The following is a 16386-nucleotide window of genomic DNA, read 5'->3' as shown; positions in this document are numbered from 1 at the left end:
GCTCTCCAGTGTCTAAGAGTGAATGAGTTGGTACACAATGTGTAATAGAGGCACAAGATGGAAATGTATGCTGCTTTGGAAAGGAGTGAAATCATGACAAATAATAGATGCCCTAGGAAGACATGTGCTAATTGAAATTAAGCAGAAACAAAAGTCTAAATATTGTACGTTCTCTCTCTCTCTCTCTCTCTCTCTCTCTCTCTCTCTCTCTCTCTTTTTGTTTTGTTTTTGAGCTGAGGATCGAACCCAGGGCCTTGTGCTTGCTAGGAAAGCGCTTTACCACTGAGCTAAATCCCCAACCCAAAAGTCTAAATATTGTATGACTCTACTTGTAGAAAGTACTCAGAGAAGTCCAATTCAAAGAGACAGTATATTAGAGGTTATATACCAGGTTATAAATACACCAGGTGAAATAAGTAATGATAAACACACATCTTAACATACCAGAATGTTACCAAGGTAAAACATATTTGCAAAATCCATAATAACAGAAAAACTCAATTTTCTCTCTCCCTGCCACCCTTCATGTTTAGAGAGAAAACAAGACAGACCATCCTTCCATGACAGGGTGTCAACAATCCTTTGCAGATCTTGTGCAGGAACTCACAACTGCTGTGAGTGTGAGTGCATTATCTGCGTCACACCCAGAAGACAGCATTCCACACCTCACTCCTTCCGTCTTCTGGCTTTTCCATTCACTCTTTCTTCCACAATGTTCCCTGAGTCTTGTGGGGTAGGATGATACAGATGTCCTATGTATGGCTGGGCATTTAAAAATCACTTATCTCAGTACTGAGACCAGTTATCAGTCTCTGGACTCACTGCTGACCGCTGCAAAAAGAGAAAAGCCTCTTGGACCAAAGCTGACAAGGTCACTATCTATGGCAGGAGCACAGCTATTTAGAAGGCAGGTAGTCAGGTCCATCATGCTCATTTACCAAAATGGCAGCAACGACTTCTCTTCTAGGGCCCTTGGCCTCCCCAACCACGAGCTTTGACCAGACTTACAGTATCAGGAGTGAGCATCAAATCCAATCAGAAAATGGTGCTTACCCTATAAAAGCCATGCTACTTTTGTACCAGGAGTCTCAACTTGCCTGGCTGGATGGGATTATTGCACACAGCGTCCATAGCTGTATAGGACTGTTGATGATAATCCTCCCCACAAAGGCTGCACAGCACCTTCTGGTACTGTGTGAGCTAGCCACCAGGGAGGATGTGTCTATCCCTGATACAGTTTGATTTCTCTGTGTCTGAAGGCCTCACCATGTTATGTTTTCAACAAGAGGCTATCACCTCATCCCCCCCCCCCCCCATCTAACAGCAGTGGCAATTGCCTACACTGTTTTGGCAACATCTGTGGCCTCCCTCAACAACAACTTATTTGGTGGTGGTATCCTATTCCTAGGACTTTTTTTTTTTTTTTTTTTTTTTAATAACCTATGACTAGGAAAAGCTTTTTCCATCCACATGGTACCTCTGTCCAAACATTTTGTTTAATAAGATATCTTGATCAGCTTATCAAGTGTCAGATTTCCTCAAGCATCTTCCACACGCCATTAGTTTTGGTTGATCTCCCCCTCCTTGTGCCCTCCCACTTAAGCTTTCCACCTCCTTTTCTACTTTCATGTGTATTCTACAACCCCTCTCTTAAAAAATCTTCCCCTCTCTCATGGGTCCCTTTCTACATTTCTGGGGTCTATACACACTCTCATGGAAATGCTGTGTATAAAGTTAGAAGCTGGGATCCACACAAGAGAGAACATGCACGTTAGAAACAAGCACAATCACTACAGCATCTTAACAGTTTTGCTACTTCTTAAACCCTAAAACCAGGAGAGGGGAGACCCACAAAGATGAAAACCACAAAACCTGCACTGAGCTCTGTGCAGCAGCAGAAAACAGCGGTGGGAAAAGAGTTAAGTGCCCTGATGAAACAAAAAGATTTTCATTAAAGAAAGTCGAAAATAATGAGCAGCTTGGACCAGGTCTCTAGCTCTGAGGGCTCGTATCACTGGGCTCCCTGTAAGGCAGGACTGTAACTCCCGGGAAGCAGAAACATCCTGAACACTCCTGCAGTGTAAGCAGATGCAGCTGGGGAACTCTGTAGAGTAACCGAAATGTCCCCAAACTGTCATCTGACCTTTAAAAAATGACACTGGCATTTTCATCTCTCAACGCCAAGTTTATTTAGAACAACAGGTCTACAGATGGAGTGGACTGAGCTGCTCATTTCCAGCACCCACAGGGCAGCACCCCAGGGTCATTGAGAAAGTCAGATTGCTTCAGCTGTTGCGCTGAGGTGGATCTGTGATGGCTTCTCTACAGGAGCCTCTCCACAGCTCTTGGAGTCCCTGATTTCTGGGGATGAGGTGCCCAATGAGGTAGGGAAGTTATCCTGTTTACCCAGCATGCTTCACGTCACTAATTCATTTACCCAGCATGCCTCACGTCACTAATTCTCACAGCGCCCTGCACATCTCTATCAGCCCTGTGAGGAAGCCTAATGTTAGGGTTTTTGCAGCCTCCACACAACCTCAGGGACACCATGAAAATTAAATAGCAGCCCACACTGACCGTCGAGGGTGGAACCTAGCACATGGCTGCAAACATGCCCATTTACATACACACAAGCATGCCTCCAAGTACATTCCTCTGAGGTTGTGGGAATGGAGTACCTGCGTCAGCCAAACCTGGAAGTCACATCTGCTTCCTCACCCAGTGTCCTTCCACTAGCCCTTCAGGCTTTAAGGACTGGGACGTGGTCCTTGACTATGTGCAAAGACATGATCCACAGATGATACAGGCTCCAGGAAGGGAGTGAACAAACTCCCAGCCTTCAGCAAGTCTCAGTGCTCCCTCAGGCAGACCCACTGGATTTGGGCAGGTTGTGCCCCCTCCTCCCAGCCTTCACCTCACTGTGGGGAGCTGTTCTCAGCTACCCTGAATTCTACTAAACGCACTGTCTCTTGTAATAGCAACCTCTGGGGCACCAGACAGAGGTAATTAGAAATATTGCTGTCTTTATTAAGAAAGTCGATGTCTCTAATGAATGGCTAATAAATCCTTTAGGGAGACAAGAAGTTTCTAATTATTCATTCAACTCAATTGAAGGGGATCTAGCCATCAATACATCACTGCACAAGGGTCATCATGTGCGATTTTTGGTGTAAAGCTGAAGAATTCAAAACCTCTAGGAATACTCCCATGTAACTTTGTGTCAGGGAGGCCGACTAAAAGAAACATAATTTATACGGGATTCAAGCCTTAGCACCAAACAACAAACAAACAAACAAAACAAAAAACAAAACCAAAAAAAAAAAAAAAAAACCCAACTGACCAAACAAAAAAAAATCCAAAAAACAAAAACAAAAACAACCCCAAACAAACAAACCAACAAACAAAAAAAACATCTCCAAATTGTACTAAAGCTATGTTTACGAAATGAATGTTTGGATTATCACACTGTTACAGTGTTGAAGACTATTTTATAAATACAAGTTTCATGCACGAATGTCAGCATATTACACTGGAGATCACATATTTTATAACTATTTTAAATAGTTTCTAAGACTTAGGTGTTGGGAGTTATATAATTTTACAGAATCCTTTTGGAAGTTCTTGCTAGCAGAAAACATTGAGGACTACATCAGAAGCCATATTCTTGCCACAGAGACTTTAGGGACACAGGGATGGCTGAAAGAGCGGAGCAGTCCTTTGCATTCACAGGCCTGGAGGCCACCAGGAGAACCGTGGACAAGCCCCCTTTACCAGCTGCTGTCGCCACCGTCTTTATTCCTGCAGGAGAGAAGCTGTTAAATGTAATAGTTGGAAAAGGGAAGCAAGCTAACTACCCAACTCTGCTACTCAGTAAGCTCTGTGGGAGACCAGAGGTTCTGCCCATTGTGGGTGGTACCAACTCCAGTTCAGAGTTCTGGGGAGTATAACAAAGCAGGCTGACGAAGCTGTGGGGAGCCAGCCAAAAGGCAGTGTTCCTCCGTGGTCTCTGTATCAATTCTTATCTCCAGGTTCCTGCCTCAAGCTCCTGCCCTGACTTCCTTGGATGATGGACTACAGGATGTAAGATGGAATAAATCCTTTCCTCCACCAGTTCATTTTGGTCATGCTGTGTTATCATAGCAAGTAAGAAGCTATCCCACATCTCATTTTCTCCCAGGATCTTTGTAGAGAAGCCTCTTGTCCCTCTCTTTATTTTGGTACCACAAAGGATGCAATTAGGAGGCTGGCTAATGTGGTTTCACCTGGGTCTAGACGAACCTATCTTCTCCTTTCACGAGGCATTTAGAAGCACAGTTCAGGCATCAGGAGCTGGTGCTTGGAAACATCTAACCCATGGACACAGTGAGTCTTCTGGCATCCTCTTCAATGATTCCCCCACAGGGGAAAGATGGGGAAGGATTGATTTTTACACCTAGTGTGTTCATCATTCACTGTGGTTACCTTGAGTGAGCCATCACTGACATAATGCAACCACTAAGTGGTGAACCTGGACTTGAACCAGGGCCTGTGGGTTCCCCAAAGCCTAACTGTGTCTCTTATTTACACCAGCCTCACAGGTGTGGAAGCCCAACACTCAACTGGCTCTTAGCTACATTGATAAACCTTCCACTTTCATGACTATTAATAATGGATGCCTTCCTAACACATGAATATTCATAGACCTTCTGTAGCATGAAAGTTAAGTTACTACTTAAGGGATTCGATTCAGTCTTAACACAGACTTCCAAACTATTATCTGAATGCCATTTTAGGTGCAGGATTTTTTTTTCTGGTATCAAATTATTTCTGTAGAAATAAATTCTTTCAGCTTCTAAGTCTCCTATAATCCATTCAGTAAATATTTAATGAGCATTTGCTATATGCTATCACTGCTCTGAACACGGGAGTTACATAAGTAAATAAAAGAAACCCCTTACCTTTGTATTTTAGCTGAAGAAGCAGCCATAATACATTTATCTTATTATTTCAGGTAGTGTTAATAGTGGATTATGCTTTCTTGATATTATTAGATATACAAATACTAGCCTATCAACTGGGAGTAGAGGCTTACACCAGTAACACCAGCACTGGGATACCAGGTAGGGAGATAGAATTCAGAGCCAGCCTGGGCTACATATCAAGATCCAATATAAAAAGTAACAACAATTTGTCATACATAGAAATATATACTTATAAATCTGCTGATATATATTTATTTATCAATTTACTCTCTATCTTAAACAAGCTCTGTTGGAAAAGTTCATTTTCCTAGTGGGCATTCTGAAACAAGATGCAAAACAAAAGCTGAACAGAAAGCCAAGCATGCCCTCTGCCCTCTGTGCATATTTTCAAGTTCCAGGTTTACACAAAACCATGGCAGTGCCCAGGAAAAAGAATATAATTGGCATGATCTAAATACCACTTGCAAACACTGACTCACTGAAGACTTCTTTGCAGGAAAGGTTTGGGCATAGATGCTGAATCTCATCCCAAAGAGAAGGACCACACCTGGACATGCAGGAAATGAAAACATGGCTCCTAATCTTGTACTTGACCCCTCATCATGCCAGCCCTGGACAGCCCCAGAGCACCTTTAGGTTCTCTGACTATCCCACATCTATTTCCTCAGGTTCCCAAATGTGGCTCCATCTCCAGACAGCTCTTTCTCCCTGTGCCATTGTCCACAAGGTCCTTCATCTTCAGTCCCACTCCCCGACTGCTCATTATTAACAACTCCACCAAGGACACTTGCATTTCTCCCAACACACACATGCAGAGTGTGGCACGTTTCGTCTAGACACGTACTCAGGGAGAGTCTTCTCTGGGGATAGTGCCTAGCTAGTGTGATGGCACACACTGTATTCGAGTGTGTCATGTTGCAGAGAAGGCAAGTTGACTTCTCATATTCAAATGCCATCTGACTGTGATGATGTGTAAGGTCAGGAACATAGGAGGATCTGTAGAGTGCTATGCGGTTACTGCTAAGACATAATTTGCTTAGGTAACAAGTCTTAGTACATGGGGAATGGCCAGCATTTAACACTTTGTTTTCATTAGAGAGATGGAGCTACAATTCAGTTGACCACAGACACCATTTGTGAGGAGGTCCCATGAGATTATAACAGGGCTGAAAATCCCTGTTGCCCATCAACATCTACCAAGTGTGGCCCATAGCCCATTCCTCATGTGTTTGTGGTACTGCAGACATAAATGACCCCACTGTGGATGAATTGCTAAACAGTCTTATTAAATAAAAACCCAGAGCCAGAAATAGGGGTGAAAACCTAAGAGATCAGGGAAATAAGAAAAGCCACAAACTAACCTAACCTCACCTCACCAACACCTCAGTCCCCAAAGAGACCTATTTCCTGTTTACCCACACCTATATGCCTTTCTGTTCTGTTCTCTCATTGGCTTTCTCAGACCAGCTTCATCACTTTCTCTTTTTTTCTTTTTCTTTTCTTTTAAACAAGAACCTTAAATCTAATCTCCTTTGTTTAGTTTTTCTCCTGACCGTTAACAAAACAACTTGTAACAAACGATCTTAAACAACGACAATTATCCAAAACCCACTGAAAGACCAAAAACCACCCACCCCACCTCTTGGGAATGTGGGTGTCATGTTCTTAATAGCTAAGTCGGTAGAGCATGAAACGCTTAATCTTAGGGTTGTGGGTTCGTGCCCCATGTTGGGCACCAATTTTAGACAAATTGCAAAATGGTCTTATTAAATAAAAAAAAAACATGCAGCCAGATATAGGAGTGAAAACCTGAGAGATTAGGGAGATAGGAAAAGCCACAAGCTAACCTCACCTCACCAACACCCCACCATGCAGCTGGTATTATACAGCATGTGCAATTCTGCACCCTTCTCAATGGTAGTAAATGACTTCATTATTGGTTTTTGTATTTACTGTATTTTTTATTGTTATGCCAGAATGAAGTGTACTCAAAAGAAGGCAGGAAAACATACTGCCTTGTGCTAGATGAGCTCATGCTCACTGTGTCCTTGATTTATATCAAGAGGTCACATAGGTCTGTGAAATATAGGCCCCTGTTAGTTCCATGATATTTGCACAATGACAGAGCTGCACACCAACTCAGTTATCTGGATGTGTCCCTACAATTAGGGCTGACAGGACAATGATAGTCTTCAGTTCAAAGGGACTATACATAATATTTAAAGTTCTTTTTTTCCACTAATGGAGGAGATTGGTATTTAAAAAGAAAGGAGGAAAACTACTGAGTTTGTTATTTGTGACGAAGGACCAAACAGTTTGACATTGGTGGAGAATGATTTCTCCTCTCAGAAGAGCCATCTTGGAGGTTCTGGCTTTTCTTTTCTTTTCTTGTAAGCATACAAGAAGACTCAACTAGTGATTCATTAATTTTGCCTTTAATCCAGGAATAGTCCTAATTCCAGAAAAACATGAATAAACCTACCAGCAAGTGAGCAAGTAGGTGAGTCTGACCAAGCTGGCCATCAGCCTAGGCACATACTGCTGTGCATTGAAAGTCTCTACAAGTACATCTGTGTGCCCCCAATGAGGGGACAGGAACAGGTATCTGCCACCTACATATCCAGCTAAGGTCCCACTTCCTCTCCTGTGCCACCAGGAAACCAATATCTCTAACTTGAAACAATTCAATTGTCATTCAGCCCTGTGTCCTGAGAGGTCCTTGCATCCAATGTTGTCTATACTGATAAAGACAGAAGCCCAGGAGATCAAGTTCTTGGTGTGTATACACCTTACTATTTATCTTCAGGGGTGTGTGTGTGTGTGTGTGTGTGTGTGTGTGTGTGTGTGTGTATGTATGTATGTATGTGTGTGTGCATGCACATGCATGTGTGTGTATATTTAGGCCATAGGATAACCTCAGGTGTCATCTATCTTGTTTTTGTTTGTTGTTTTTGGAGATAAATCTCACATTGACCTGAAACTCATAAGAAGGCTAGGCCGCCTGGACAGTGAAGCTGGGGATGTGGGATTATAAACCCACCACCCCCAGTATTTTTTAAAACATGGATTGTGGGGACCACACTCAGGTCTGTGTGCTTCTAAGACAAGCAGTTTATTGACTGGACTATCTCCCCAATTCTGGAGAGTTTGAATTATTCACAAGAACACATGATTTTAGAAATTATGACTATGGTTTATATACTAACCTAGCAAATTTCAACTGACTTGAAAAAAATAATCTCCAAAATCAAATGGTCCACAAATTAGAGACAGTGAGAACGAACTTAAAATCATTCTAAGATCAGATGGGAGGGTAGTGGGAGCTAGGGATTTATTGGCTGAAATAGGTAACATTTCAGTTAGTTGAGAAAATTTAGAGCATATATAGTATAACATGGTGTAGTTCCAACCCCCATTGAGGCTTTGGTAATGGCCATGCCCACAAGGCGGGGCTGAGGGAGGAAGCTGTAGACCCAGGATCGAGAGGGATCCTGAACGCTGGAGGTAGACCGAGCAGAGTTCTCCAGAGAACACCGTTGGACTGCGCCATACTTTTGCCAGACCCTACAACCTATCCCTTCATTTGTAATAAAATAAACAAAATAAACATCCCTTTTAACTACGTGGAGTCGCCTTAATAATTTCACCAATAACGTGGTAAGTACAGATAATGACGTTATATATTTTTAAATTGTAGAGTATATTAAACATTGTCACTATAAATATGTGAGGTGACTGCTAGTTAACCTCATACAGTCTTTCTAAAGTATATGCTATATCAAGACACCATGCTGTACACATGTCTATAATTCTTGACAATTTAAAATAAAGAGTGAAAGAGAGGGCCAAATCGGGGCTGGAGTTAAGGCTTAGGGTAAAATACCTGCCTGGGACGAATGAGGAACTGAATTTAGTCCCCAGTGCTGCACCATACAGGTCAAAAGACACAACTAAAGAGTTGATGTAGGGAGACAGCCAGCATCTCAGGAGACTCTGGTGATCCAAAGGTCTCCTTCCTTCCCTGACATTCGTCACACAACTGTGCATATGAAATGGGAGCTTCTGAGTAGCCAGTGGTTCAGGCTATGCCAGGGTACTTGGATTCATATTCTTGTCTCTGCATCTACTAGTTAGATGATGCTTTCAGGGTACTTTGGGCGCTTTCTTTAAAAAAGAAAACACTGTTTCTAACAACAGGTAGAAAACATTGAACCATAGTGAATCGCATTAGTTTAAATTCCCTTTACTCATCAAAAGACTGCTTTGCTATTTAATCACAGAGGCGGGAGTTGGGGGGGGAGGTGCTGGCTCAGCGGGCATGGTGAGCCTGAGTTACTGTAAGTAAAACTCCAAGGATGGGGTCAGTGAGATGGCTCAGGGAGTCAAGGCGCTATGGTCAAAGCTGGTAACCTGACTTTGGTCCCTGGTGGGAGACGAGAACAGACTCTGATCACAGGTGTAGCTGCTGACATTTCTAGGAGACAGAATCTCACAGCTAATTCCACTTCCTCAGGCTCTCACAATTTTTCTTCTTCCATCTTCAGCAACGATCCCTGAGCCTTAGGTGCAGGAGTTGTATTGTAGATGTATCGATTGAGACCGGGCTCTACAGCTCTGCGTTTTGTTGGTTGTGGTTTTCCATAATGTCTAGAGAATATTTTTGACATTTATTTAAAGCTGTATCAAAAATAGCAAGCATGACTGAAAGAACAATTACGGTTTTGCTTCTGCAAATTGGAAAAGCATTCTATGGGCTGTTGTAACATTTTTACTTATGTTTTAGGAGAAAAATCTGAGAACCATACGAAACCTAAATTTCATGCTTCAATAGCCTTGTGAATCAAACATACAATAATGTGCTTCCTTATCAGCCTGCAAAATATCCTAGAGTCCAGAAGGCTTCAATAGCTGTAGCTCGGCAGTACTGAATCCTGTGACACACGCTCACACACCTCGAACGCCACCTGCGGTGGTTAAATGAGAAAGTCGACTTTTGCTTTTTCAGCATGTCTTAAAAGCAATTACTATTCTATTACTGTTCACACAAGAGAAAATGTACCGGCTTGTAATTTAGAGGCAAGCGGAACAGCCAGAGGAAAATGCAGCCACCTACTCCGGTTTCCACCTAAATGTTTCGAAGACACACATCCGTCACACCAAATGATACTCTGGGCATGTCTTCATGCCTATTCATGAGGGACTCATCAGTGAAAAGCAGGCTGAGAGAGGAAGAAGGATAGAAAAACACAATGGGAAGAGGCAGGTCGGCGATGTCTTTTAAGCCCAAATTGTTATTTCTGGCCCATTAAAACCTCAAAATCCAAATGGAAGCCGCTGGTCTCTGAGGAAAACTATCAAAGCAGAACCATAATTCAAGTAATATACATCCACAGAGCATAAAGAAAACCTACAGATCTAACATTCAGAAAACTGGCTGCAGTTTTAGAGCCGCTAAAGAAAATAAAACAATAAAAGAATCATGTGCTGTCAGTCCTGTGGCCTATTACTACACTCTCAGAGGGGAAGACATAACATTCAAGGGGTGTATGCTCTGGTAGTCTTTCTAGGTTACACCTGTGAGAAGCTTCTAGGCCTCTTTACAAAGAGTTCCCACAAGCTAGGCAAATAGGTCAGGATAAAAGAAAGAAAGAGAAAATCAGGCTTCCTCCCAGGATGCACTTAGTGCCTATTGGGAGGGGCTGTCAAGCACTGTAAACCCAAATGTCTTTCGGGTTCTGGTTCCAGCGGGCAGCTTGCAGAAGGGGAACATGGGAATGCTTTAGGAAAGCAGCAAGACCATGGAATTAAATGCTGTTGCTTTGTCTGCCTAGCACACGAAAAGTTAACAGCTCCCAGAAAGAAATCCCAACCAGGGCCCTCTTCCCCACTTTGTCCAGCCTTTCCAAAAACCTTCCACACCGTCTCATTAACCGACCCATGTACCGCTTGAATCTCTTAGTGGGTTTTGTCTTTCTGTCTCAGCTCATTGAAGTTAAATTTTTAAAGTTTTTGGGTTTTTTTGCTATGTTTTTTTTTTTTTTTAAAGTGCTATTTTTTTTTTTAAACCTTTCAATTCAATTGATCTCCAAAGGTGAAACTGCCATCAGCTGAAAAGCATCCCTTTAAGCTTGGGAAAGCCTTGAAGAACAGACATCTGATCGATAGTGCTATTGAAAATATGACCAGATATAAAGTCCCATTTATCTGTACTTGGGGCTTTTATTAAAGCAGCCTGAATCCTTTGCAAATAAGCTTTTCCAGAAAGCTTGATCAATGTAGACAGGCAGGCAGGATTACCAGTGACCCATCATGCAAAACAAACCCCACTCATGTCCATGGGAAGAATTGTTGTAGTTGAGGTGCTTGAAACAGGCAAAGACCCCACTACTTCCTCCTTGGTTAGACAGCTTCCGAGGAGGCCATGGCTCACACTCAGCTTCATTTGCAGATGGATTTGGCTGTTCATACAAGATCGTTCAGAGCAAATATTCCTTCCTTGGCATCATGGATCAGTTGAAAAGGAAAGCTGAAAATTAGCCACACAGGAGGAAAAAAAAAACCCACATGGTATTCCAGTTACCAGGGAGGAATAATTGAATGCAGATTGCCTGTTGCGTCCTTAATTTAATTTGAAGGCCTTTCATCCTTTAGTTTCCTTCATTTGCAGCCAATACTTAGTGAGCTAATTTGTACCTGGTTCATTTTTCTCCTTTTATCTTATCTTTTTTAAGCACCAACCGTGGAGATTAGAGGCTCTATGAACAGAAAAGATGAAGCCTGACTTGGGACATTTTTTCCTTACCCGCTAGGATTTACTTCAGTTTGTACATGCTCAATATAAAGGGTTGAGATACAGGCCTCCACTCCGAGCTTCTCTTGCTCTTCCCCCGAGGAGCTACAGTGTTGAGTAGTTCATAGACTTTTCCATTTTCTCCAAGGAAACTGTCTAGACTGTAGTCCACACAGAATCATTAATTCCAGAGGGGGTGCGGAGTGAGTCACCCCATCAACAGAACCAAGAGCTTAAGGAACATCAACATCAAAGTCTAGAAAGTATACAAGAGGATGCATAATCAAGTGGACTGTCAGGCGAGGAAAAAGGATTGTAAGAAGGAAAATGAAATATGTAACTCACATTCATAACAAAGAAAAGCCTAGTCTGTGAAGAAAAAGAACTGGGTGGTGCTGGAGAATGGTGCTTGCTGTAAACTGCCCTCCGAGAGACAGGTTCAGGAGATACACCTATCCATAAAAAGTTATACGTGGTCTGAAAATATTTATTCTGAGCATTTCACTATTTCTAATTGTATGAAATGTTACTGCCTTAAAAGTTTTACTTAAAAATAAATGACTTTCTCTTTGCCAATACACTTTTTTCTTCCTCCTGGGTCCTCTTCCTCTTATCATTCCCCAATTCCCCTCCACAGACCGATGGGAACAAAACCCACCGATTTTTCTTCTGCTCTTTCGTACCCTCCACACAAGCCCTCTTTCCGCGGGAGAGTCTCGAAGGAAGACTGTATCCCAACTGGTTCCCTGCTTGTGTGTGCCAAGTTTTCTTCTCCTCCAGCACCTCGGCCACAGGCTGAACACTGGGATGAAGGCAATCCTTCGCCTTTCCGGTTAGCCCCCCACATGGCAATTCACAGCAATGTGCACTATTTTCCTTAAACAAGACCACTCATCATAGGTCGGGCGACAAAGAAGACTTGGCTCAAAAAATAAACAAGCATTCAGAGTTAACGCTCTATACTTCAAAACACAAGCCCTCCTTGAGAGGAAAGAACAAACAACTTGAAAATAAAAGCCCGACTTTAAAACGCTCATTTGGTAAACTCTAATCTGGGTCTAAAAAGCCATGCTATACACTACACCCAGCTTATTTCTCCGGGGACACATGAAAAGCAAGTCCCATGGAATGAGAGGATAGAGAGCAATTACTGCTTCTTTTAGTCACGGAGAGGGTAGACACGAAGGTGGCAACCAACTTTTAAAAAAACAGATGTTTGAAAACCGCTTAGACAAACATTAAACAGGAAGGGTACAGCCACTGTCCTGAGGCCAAGAAAGCAACCTGACAGTGGGTGACAGCATGGAGGTTGGGGACCCACAGATTGTTTTATGAACTCAGTATCCTGTGCAGACAGTATTTTCCAAACGTCCAATTTCCTAGGGGAATGAGGGCAGCTGGGGGAGCCTTTCAGAGGCTGGAGGCAGAGGAATTTCAGGTGAAGAATTACAGTCCCACGGGGCAAAGAAATCAAGATTTCCTTTAGCTGTAACTAGGTGCTGGGAAGAAAAAGAAACAGATAAAGCCACTAACCCAATCTCCTTTATAGACCCATAACATCATCATAGAAGATCAGGTCAAGAAAGACCACCTGCTCTACCCCTGCTGCTGCTGTGCACAGGCAGGTGGCCTTCCAGGGAACACTGGCCACTTCAGCAGCAGGCGGCAGGGTGGTGCTCAGGATCTATCTCAGAGAACACTAGGCAGCAGTCGCTCCAAGCAAGAGCGGCCTGACAAGCTCCAGTCCAGAGAAGTCTCAGAGGATGGTCTAGAAAAGGGGCCAGGCAGTCCATCCGGGTGATGCCTGGGGCAGTAGAAGCCTTAAGGATGGGGCAGAATAATTCTAACTCATTTGCCAAAGCGTTAGGAAAAGATGAAAGGAGCCCACCCCGCCCCCATATATGTCAGACCGAGGACTAATTTAGCATCATGGGCTGTCTGTACCAGAAGAGATTGGTCCCTAAGTTGGGTTGTTAGTATCCCCCTTTCTACACGCTTCTCCAATCATAATCACCTGTAGGCACTGACAAAGCCTCCTAGTAAATCAAGCCCAGCTCCAAGTTTGGGCCCCATCCAGTTGGAGCAAATCATCTGTGCTATTTACTGAGCCCAATCTCGGACAGGGCAAGAAATCCCAAGGCCGACTCTTCCTAACCTTGACCACACAAGTCCCCTCAACGCCCCTTCTCCACCCACGACAGCCAACCAAGGAGGCTGGGGACTGTCCATCCGTGGCTGCTCCACACTGAGTCCGGGACTGAGAACTCAAAAGTGCCCAAGAAGCACAAAGGGGATGCGGCCCTCTGGAGTCCCACCGCCCCTGTCCCCTAGAGGAGGCCGGGCCACTACCTCCTGGAAGAGCTCCAGACTGTAGGTGTTGTCATCGTCGGCGAAGAAGAGCACCCCGGGTTGCGCGCTCTGGTGCTGGTGCCTCTGGCGCAGCCAGGCGAGGCCCGCGTTGCGCTGCTCGGTGGCGCGCGGCAGCCACGGCCGCTTGTAGCGCCGCGGTGTGGGCACGTGCAGGTGCGTGTTGGGCAGCCCGGCCCGCGCCAGGAAGCTGCTCACCAGCTCGCTGCGTGTGGCTCGATCCTCCACCAGGATCCAGTGCAGCTGCGCCACCTGGCGGAACGTGTTAGCCAGGCGGGTCAGCTCGGCTTTCTGCACCGGGCGGCTGTAGGTGGGCGTGATGGCATAGATGGTGGGCAACCGCGGCTCCGGCTGCAACGGAGGCCGGGACTCGTTGCGCTTCTCGGCAGCGTCACGCCCTAGGCTGCCCCGTCGGAGCGGGACTCGGGAGCCCCCGCAGCCCACTGTGTGGGGAGAGAAGTAGGGGCGCGAAGTGAGTTGGGGCGCGGGCCTGCGGGGATCCACGTCCAGCATGATGATGACGATCAGGATCCAGGGCAGGAGGATGAAGAAGCGGCTGCACAGCGCCGACTTCATGGTGCGCGCTCCCCAGCGTCTCGGGCACCCCGCACCCTCCAGCAAGGACTAGCCGCGGGGTGGGAGACCTCGGTGTGCAGCTCGGACGGCGGGGGCGGCGTCAGCTGTCAGGGATCAGCTGCAGGCGCGCTCTCCATCCGGCCCAGGGCGTTGCGGGGACCTGGGCGTGTGGGTTGGCGCAGATTCCGGGCAATCTGGAACTCCAGGCGGTGCAGAGGGACTGGCTGGAGCGGCGGATCACTCTGGTTGAAGTCGGCGGGAATCTGGACGCAGTCCAGCCGCGCTCTGCTGGCCTCGGAGTTGTGCCGACTGCGAGCCAGGCGGTGGTCCCCGCTGCGCTCTTTCCAGAGTGCGAGCCTGGAACCCGCGAGCCGGTGTGCCTCGCCGCTCCCGTCCCGCACCGCTGCTAGGAAAGAGGCTCCGGCTGCCGGCCTCGGCGAGCGCTCTGGGACCCTTTGAAGGCGGCGGCAGAGGATGCGAGGGGCTTTCCTCCGTCACATGTCCGCCAGTGCAGCTGTGATCCCGGGTGGACGCTGAGGATGCTGCGCCCCCAGCTCCGTTCGCGCGCCGCGGCAGAAACCTGCGCTCGCACCCCTCGCTCTCCTTCTCGGAACCTCTCCCGGCTCCAGACAGCAAGATCCCAAAGCAGGGAAAGAAAGAAAAAGCGAGGGGGCGGGGGCGCTGCAGACTCCAGCGTCCTCCCAATGCTCCTGTGGGAAGATAGCTGCGCTGCTACTGGCGGAGAGGGGTTGCGGGGCGGAGGCGGGAAGGGCCCCGGCTCCCTGCGGGGTCTGAGCCCCGTGTTCCCCGCGGCCAGAGGCGGCAGGAGGGAGGATGGTCCCTGTGGGGATGCACGACCTCTGCCTGTGGGGGATGCTGTTCTCAGAACGCCAAGAGGGCTCAGCTTTCTGAAATGCTGCAGGGTCTTTGGAGATCAGCCAAAGAAAGCCATTCACGTGCGGACAACTCCAGAGACCTAGAGAGGGGAGAGGGGAGAGGGAGAAGAGAGGCGGAGGGGGCAAAATGGTCCCTTCCCTGGCTCCAGGCTTGTGGGGTCGGTGTACAGAATCTCCACAACCAAAACCGCTTCCTCATGAAAGGGAGAAATCAATAGAAGCCCACGGAGATGGAGGGGATGCCGCACATAGGTGTTTGGCATGTGTGGCAGCCTTTTCCAAAGAATCATTTCAAACTGGCGCTGCCCGGCCACAGTTGGATCTCTGAGGGAGAAATTTCTGAAAACTCCAGCTGAGTAGGTTTAACTTATTTTTCTTTATGTTGGAGCTCTCTGGGTTTGCAGTCTTAGGAATTATTCCTCGTGACCCTCCCTGGGATCCTTTCAAAGAGGCCTTGGGAGTGGAGTCACCTTTATTTTCTGCATGAGGGAGTGGAAGATGGAGACTTAAAAAGGGTTTCCGAGGTCAGGGGTAACTGGCAGAGTGGAAATAGAACGTGGGTGTCCTGGGTACAACCTACCGTTTCCTCACTGCACACCCTATCAGCACAGCCTGGCTGCAAGTGACTGGTCTTCCTCGATGTAAGATGGTACCATCAAATCAAGCCGGTCAGAGGATGACAGAGCCATAGCAGAACCTAAAGGACACTCTCAGTTGTTGAGGATCTATTAGCTGAACCCCAGGCTGTTCTTAGGAGGGGGGCATGCTGCTAGCCACACCCCCGGGGGGCCTCAGG

At 46.1% G+C, this 16386-nt stretch overlaps 1 protein-coding gene across 1 annotated transcript in view; it reads right to left on the bottom strand.

Moving 5' to 3' along the window:
- B3gat2 (beta-1,3-glucuronyltransferase 2) overlaps positions 1-15500 on the bottom strand; it is an 85073-nt gene extending 69573 nt beyond the window's left edge. Inside the window, exon 1 of the mRNA XM_036168423.1 lies at positions 14101-15500. Coding sequence (XP_036024316.1) covers positions 14101-14694 — 594 coding nt within the window. The 5' untranslated portion in view covers positions 14695-15500. The remainder of the gene's footprint in view (positions 1-14100) is intronic.
- Between the last annotated feature and the right edge of the window lie 886 nt (positions 15501-16386).

This window comes from Onychomys torridus, chromosome 18 (genome assembly GCF_903995425.1).
Source record: "Onychomys torridus chromosome 18, mOncTor1.1, whole genome shotgun sequence".
In the NCBI taxonomy this organism is placed as follows: domain Eukaryota; kingdom Metazoa; phylum Chordata; class Mammalia; order Rodentia; family Cricetidae; genus Onychomys; species Onychomys torridus.
The sequence above is the reverse complement of the archived record's forward strand: the minus strand, read 5'-3'. Positions and strand labels throughout refer to the sequence as shown.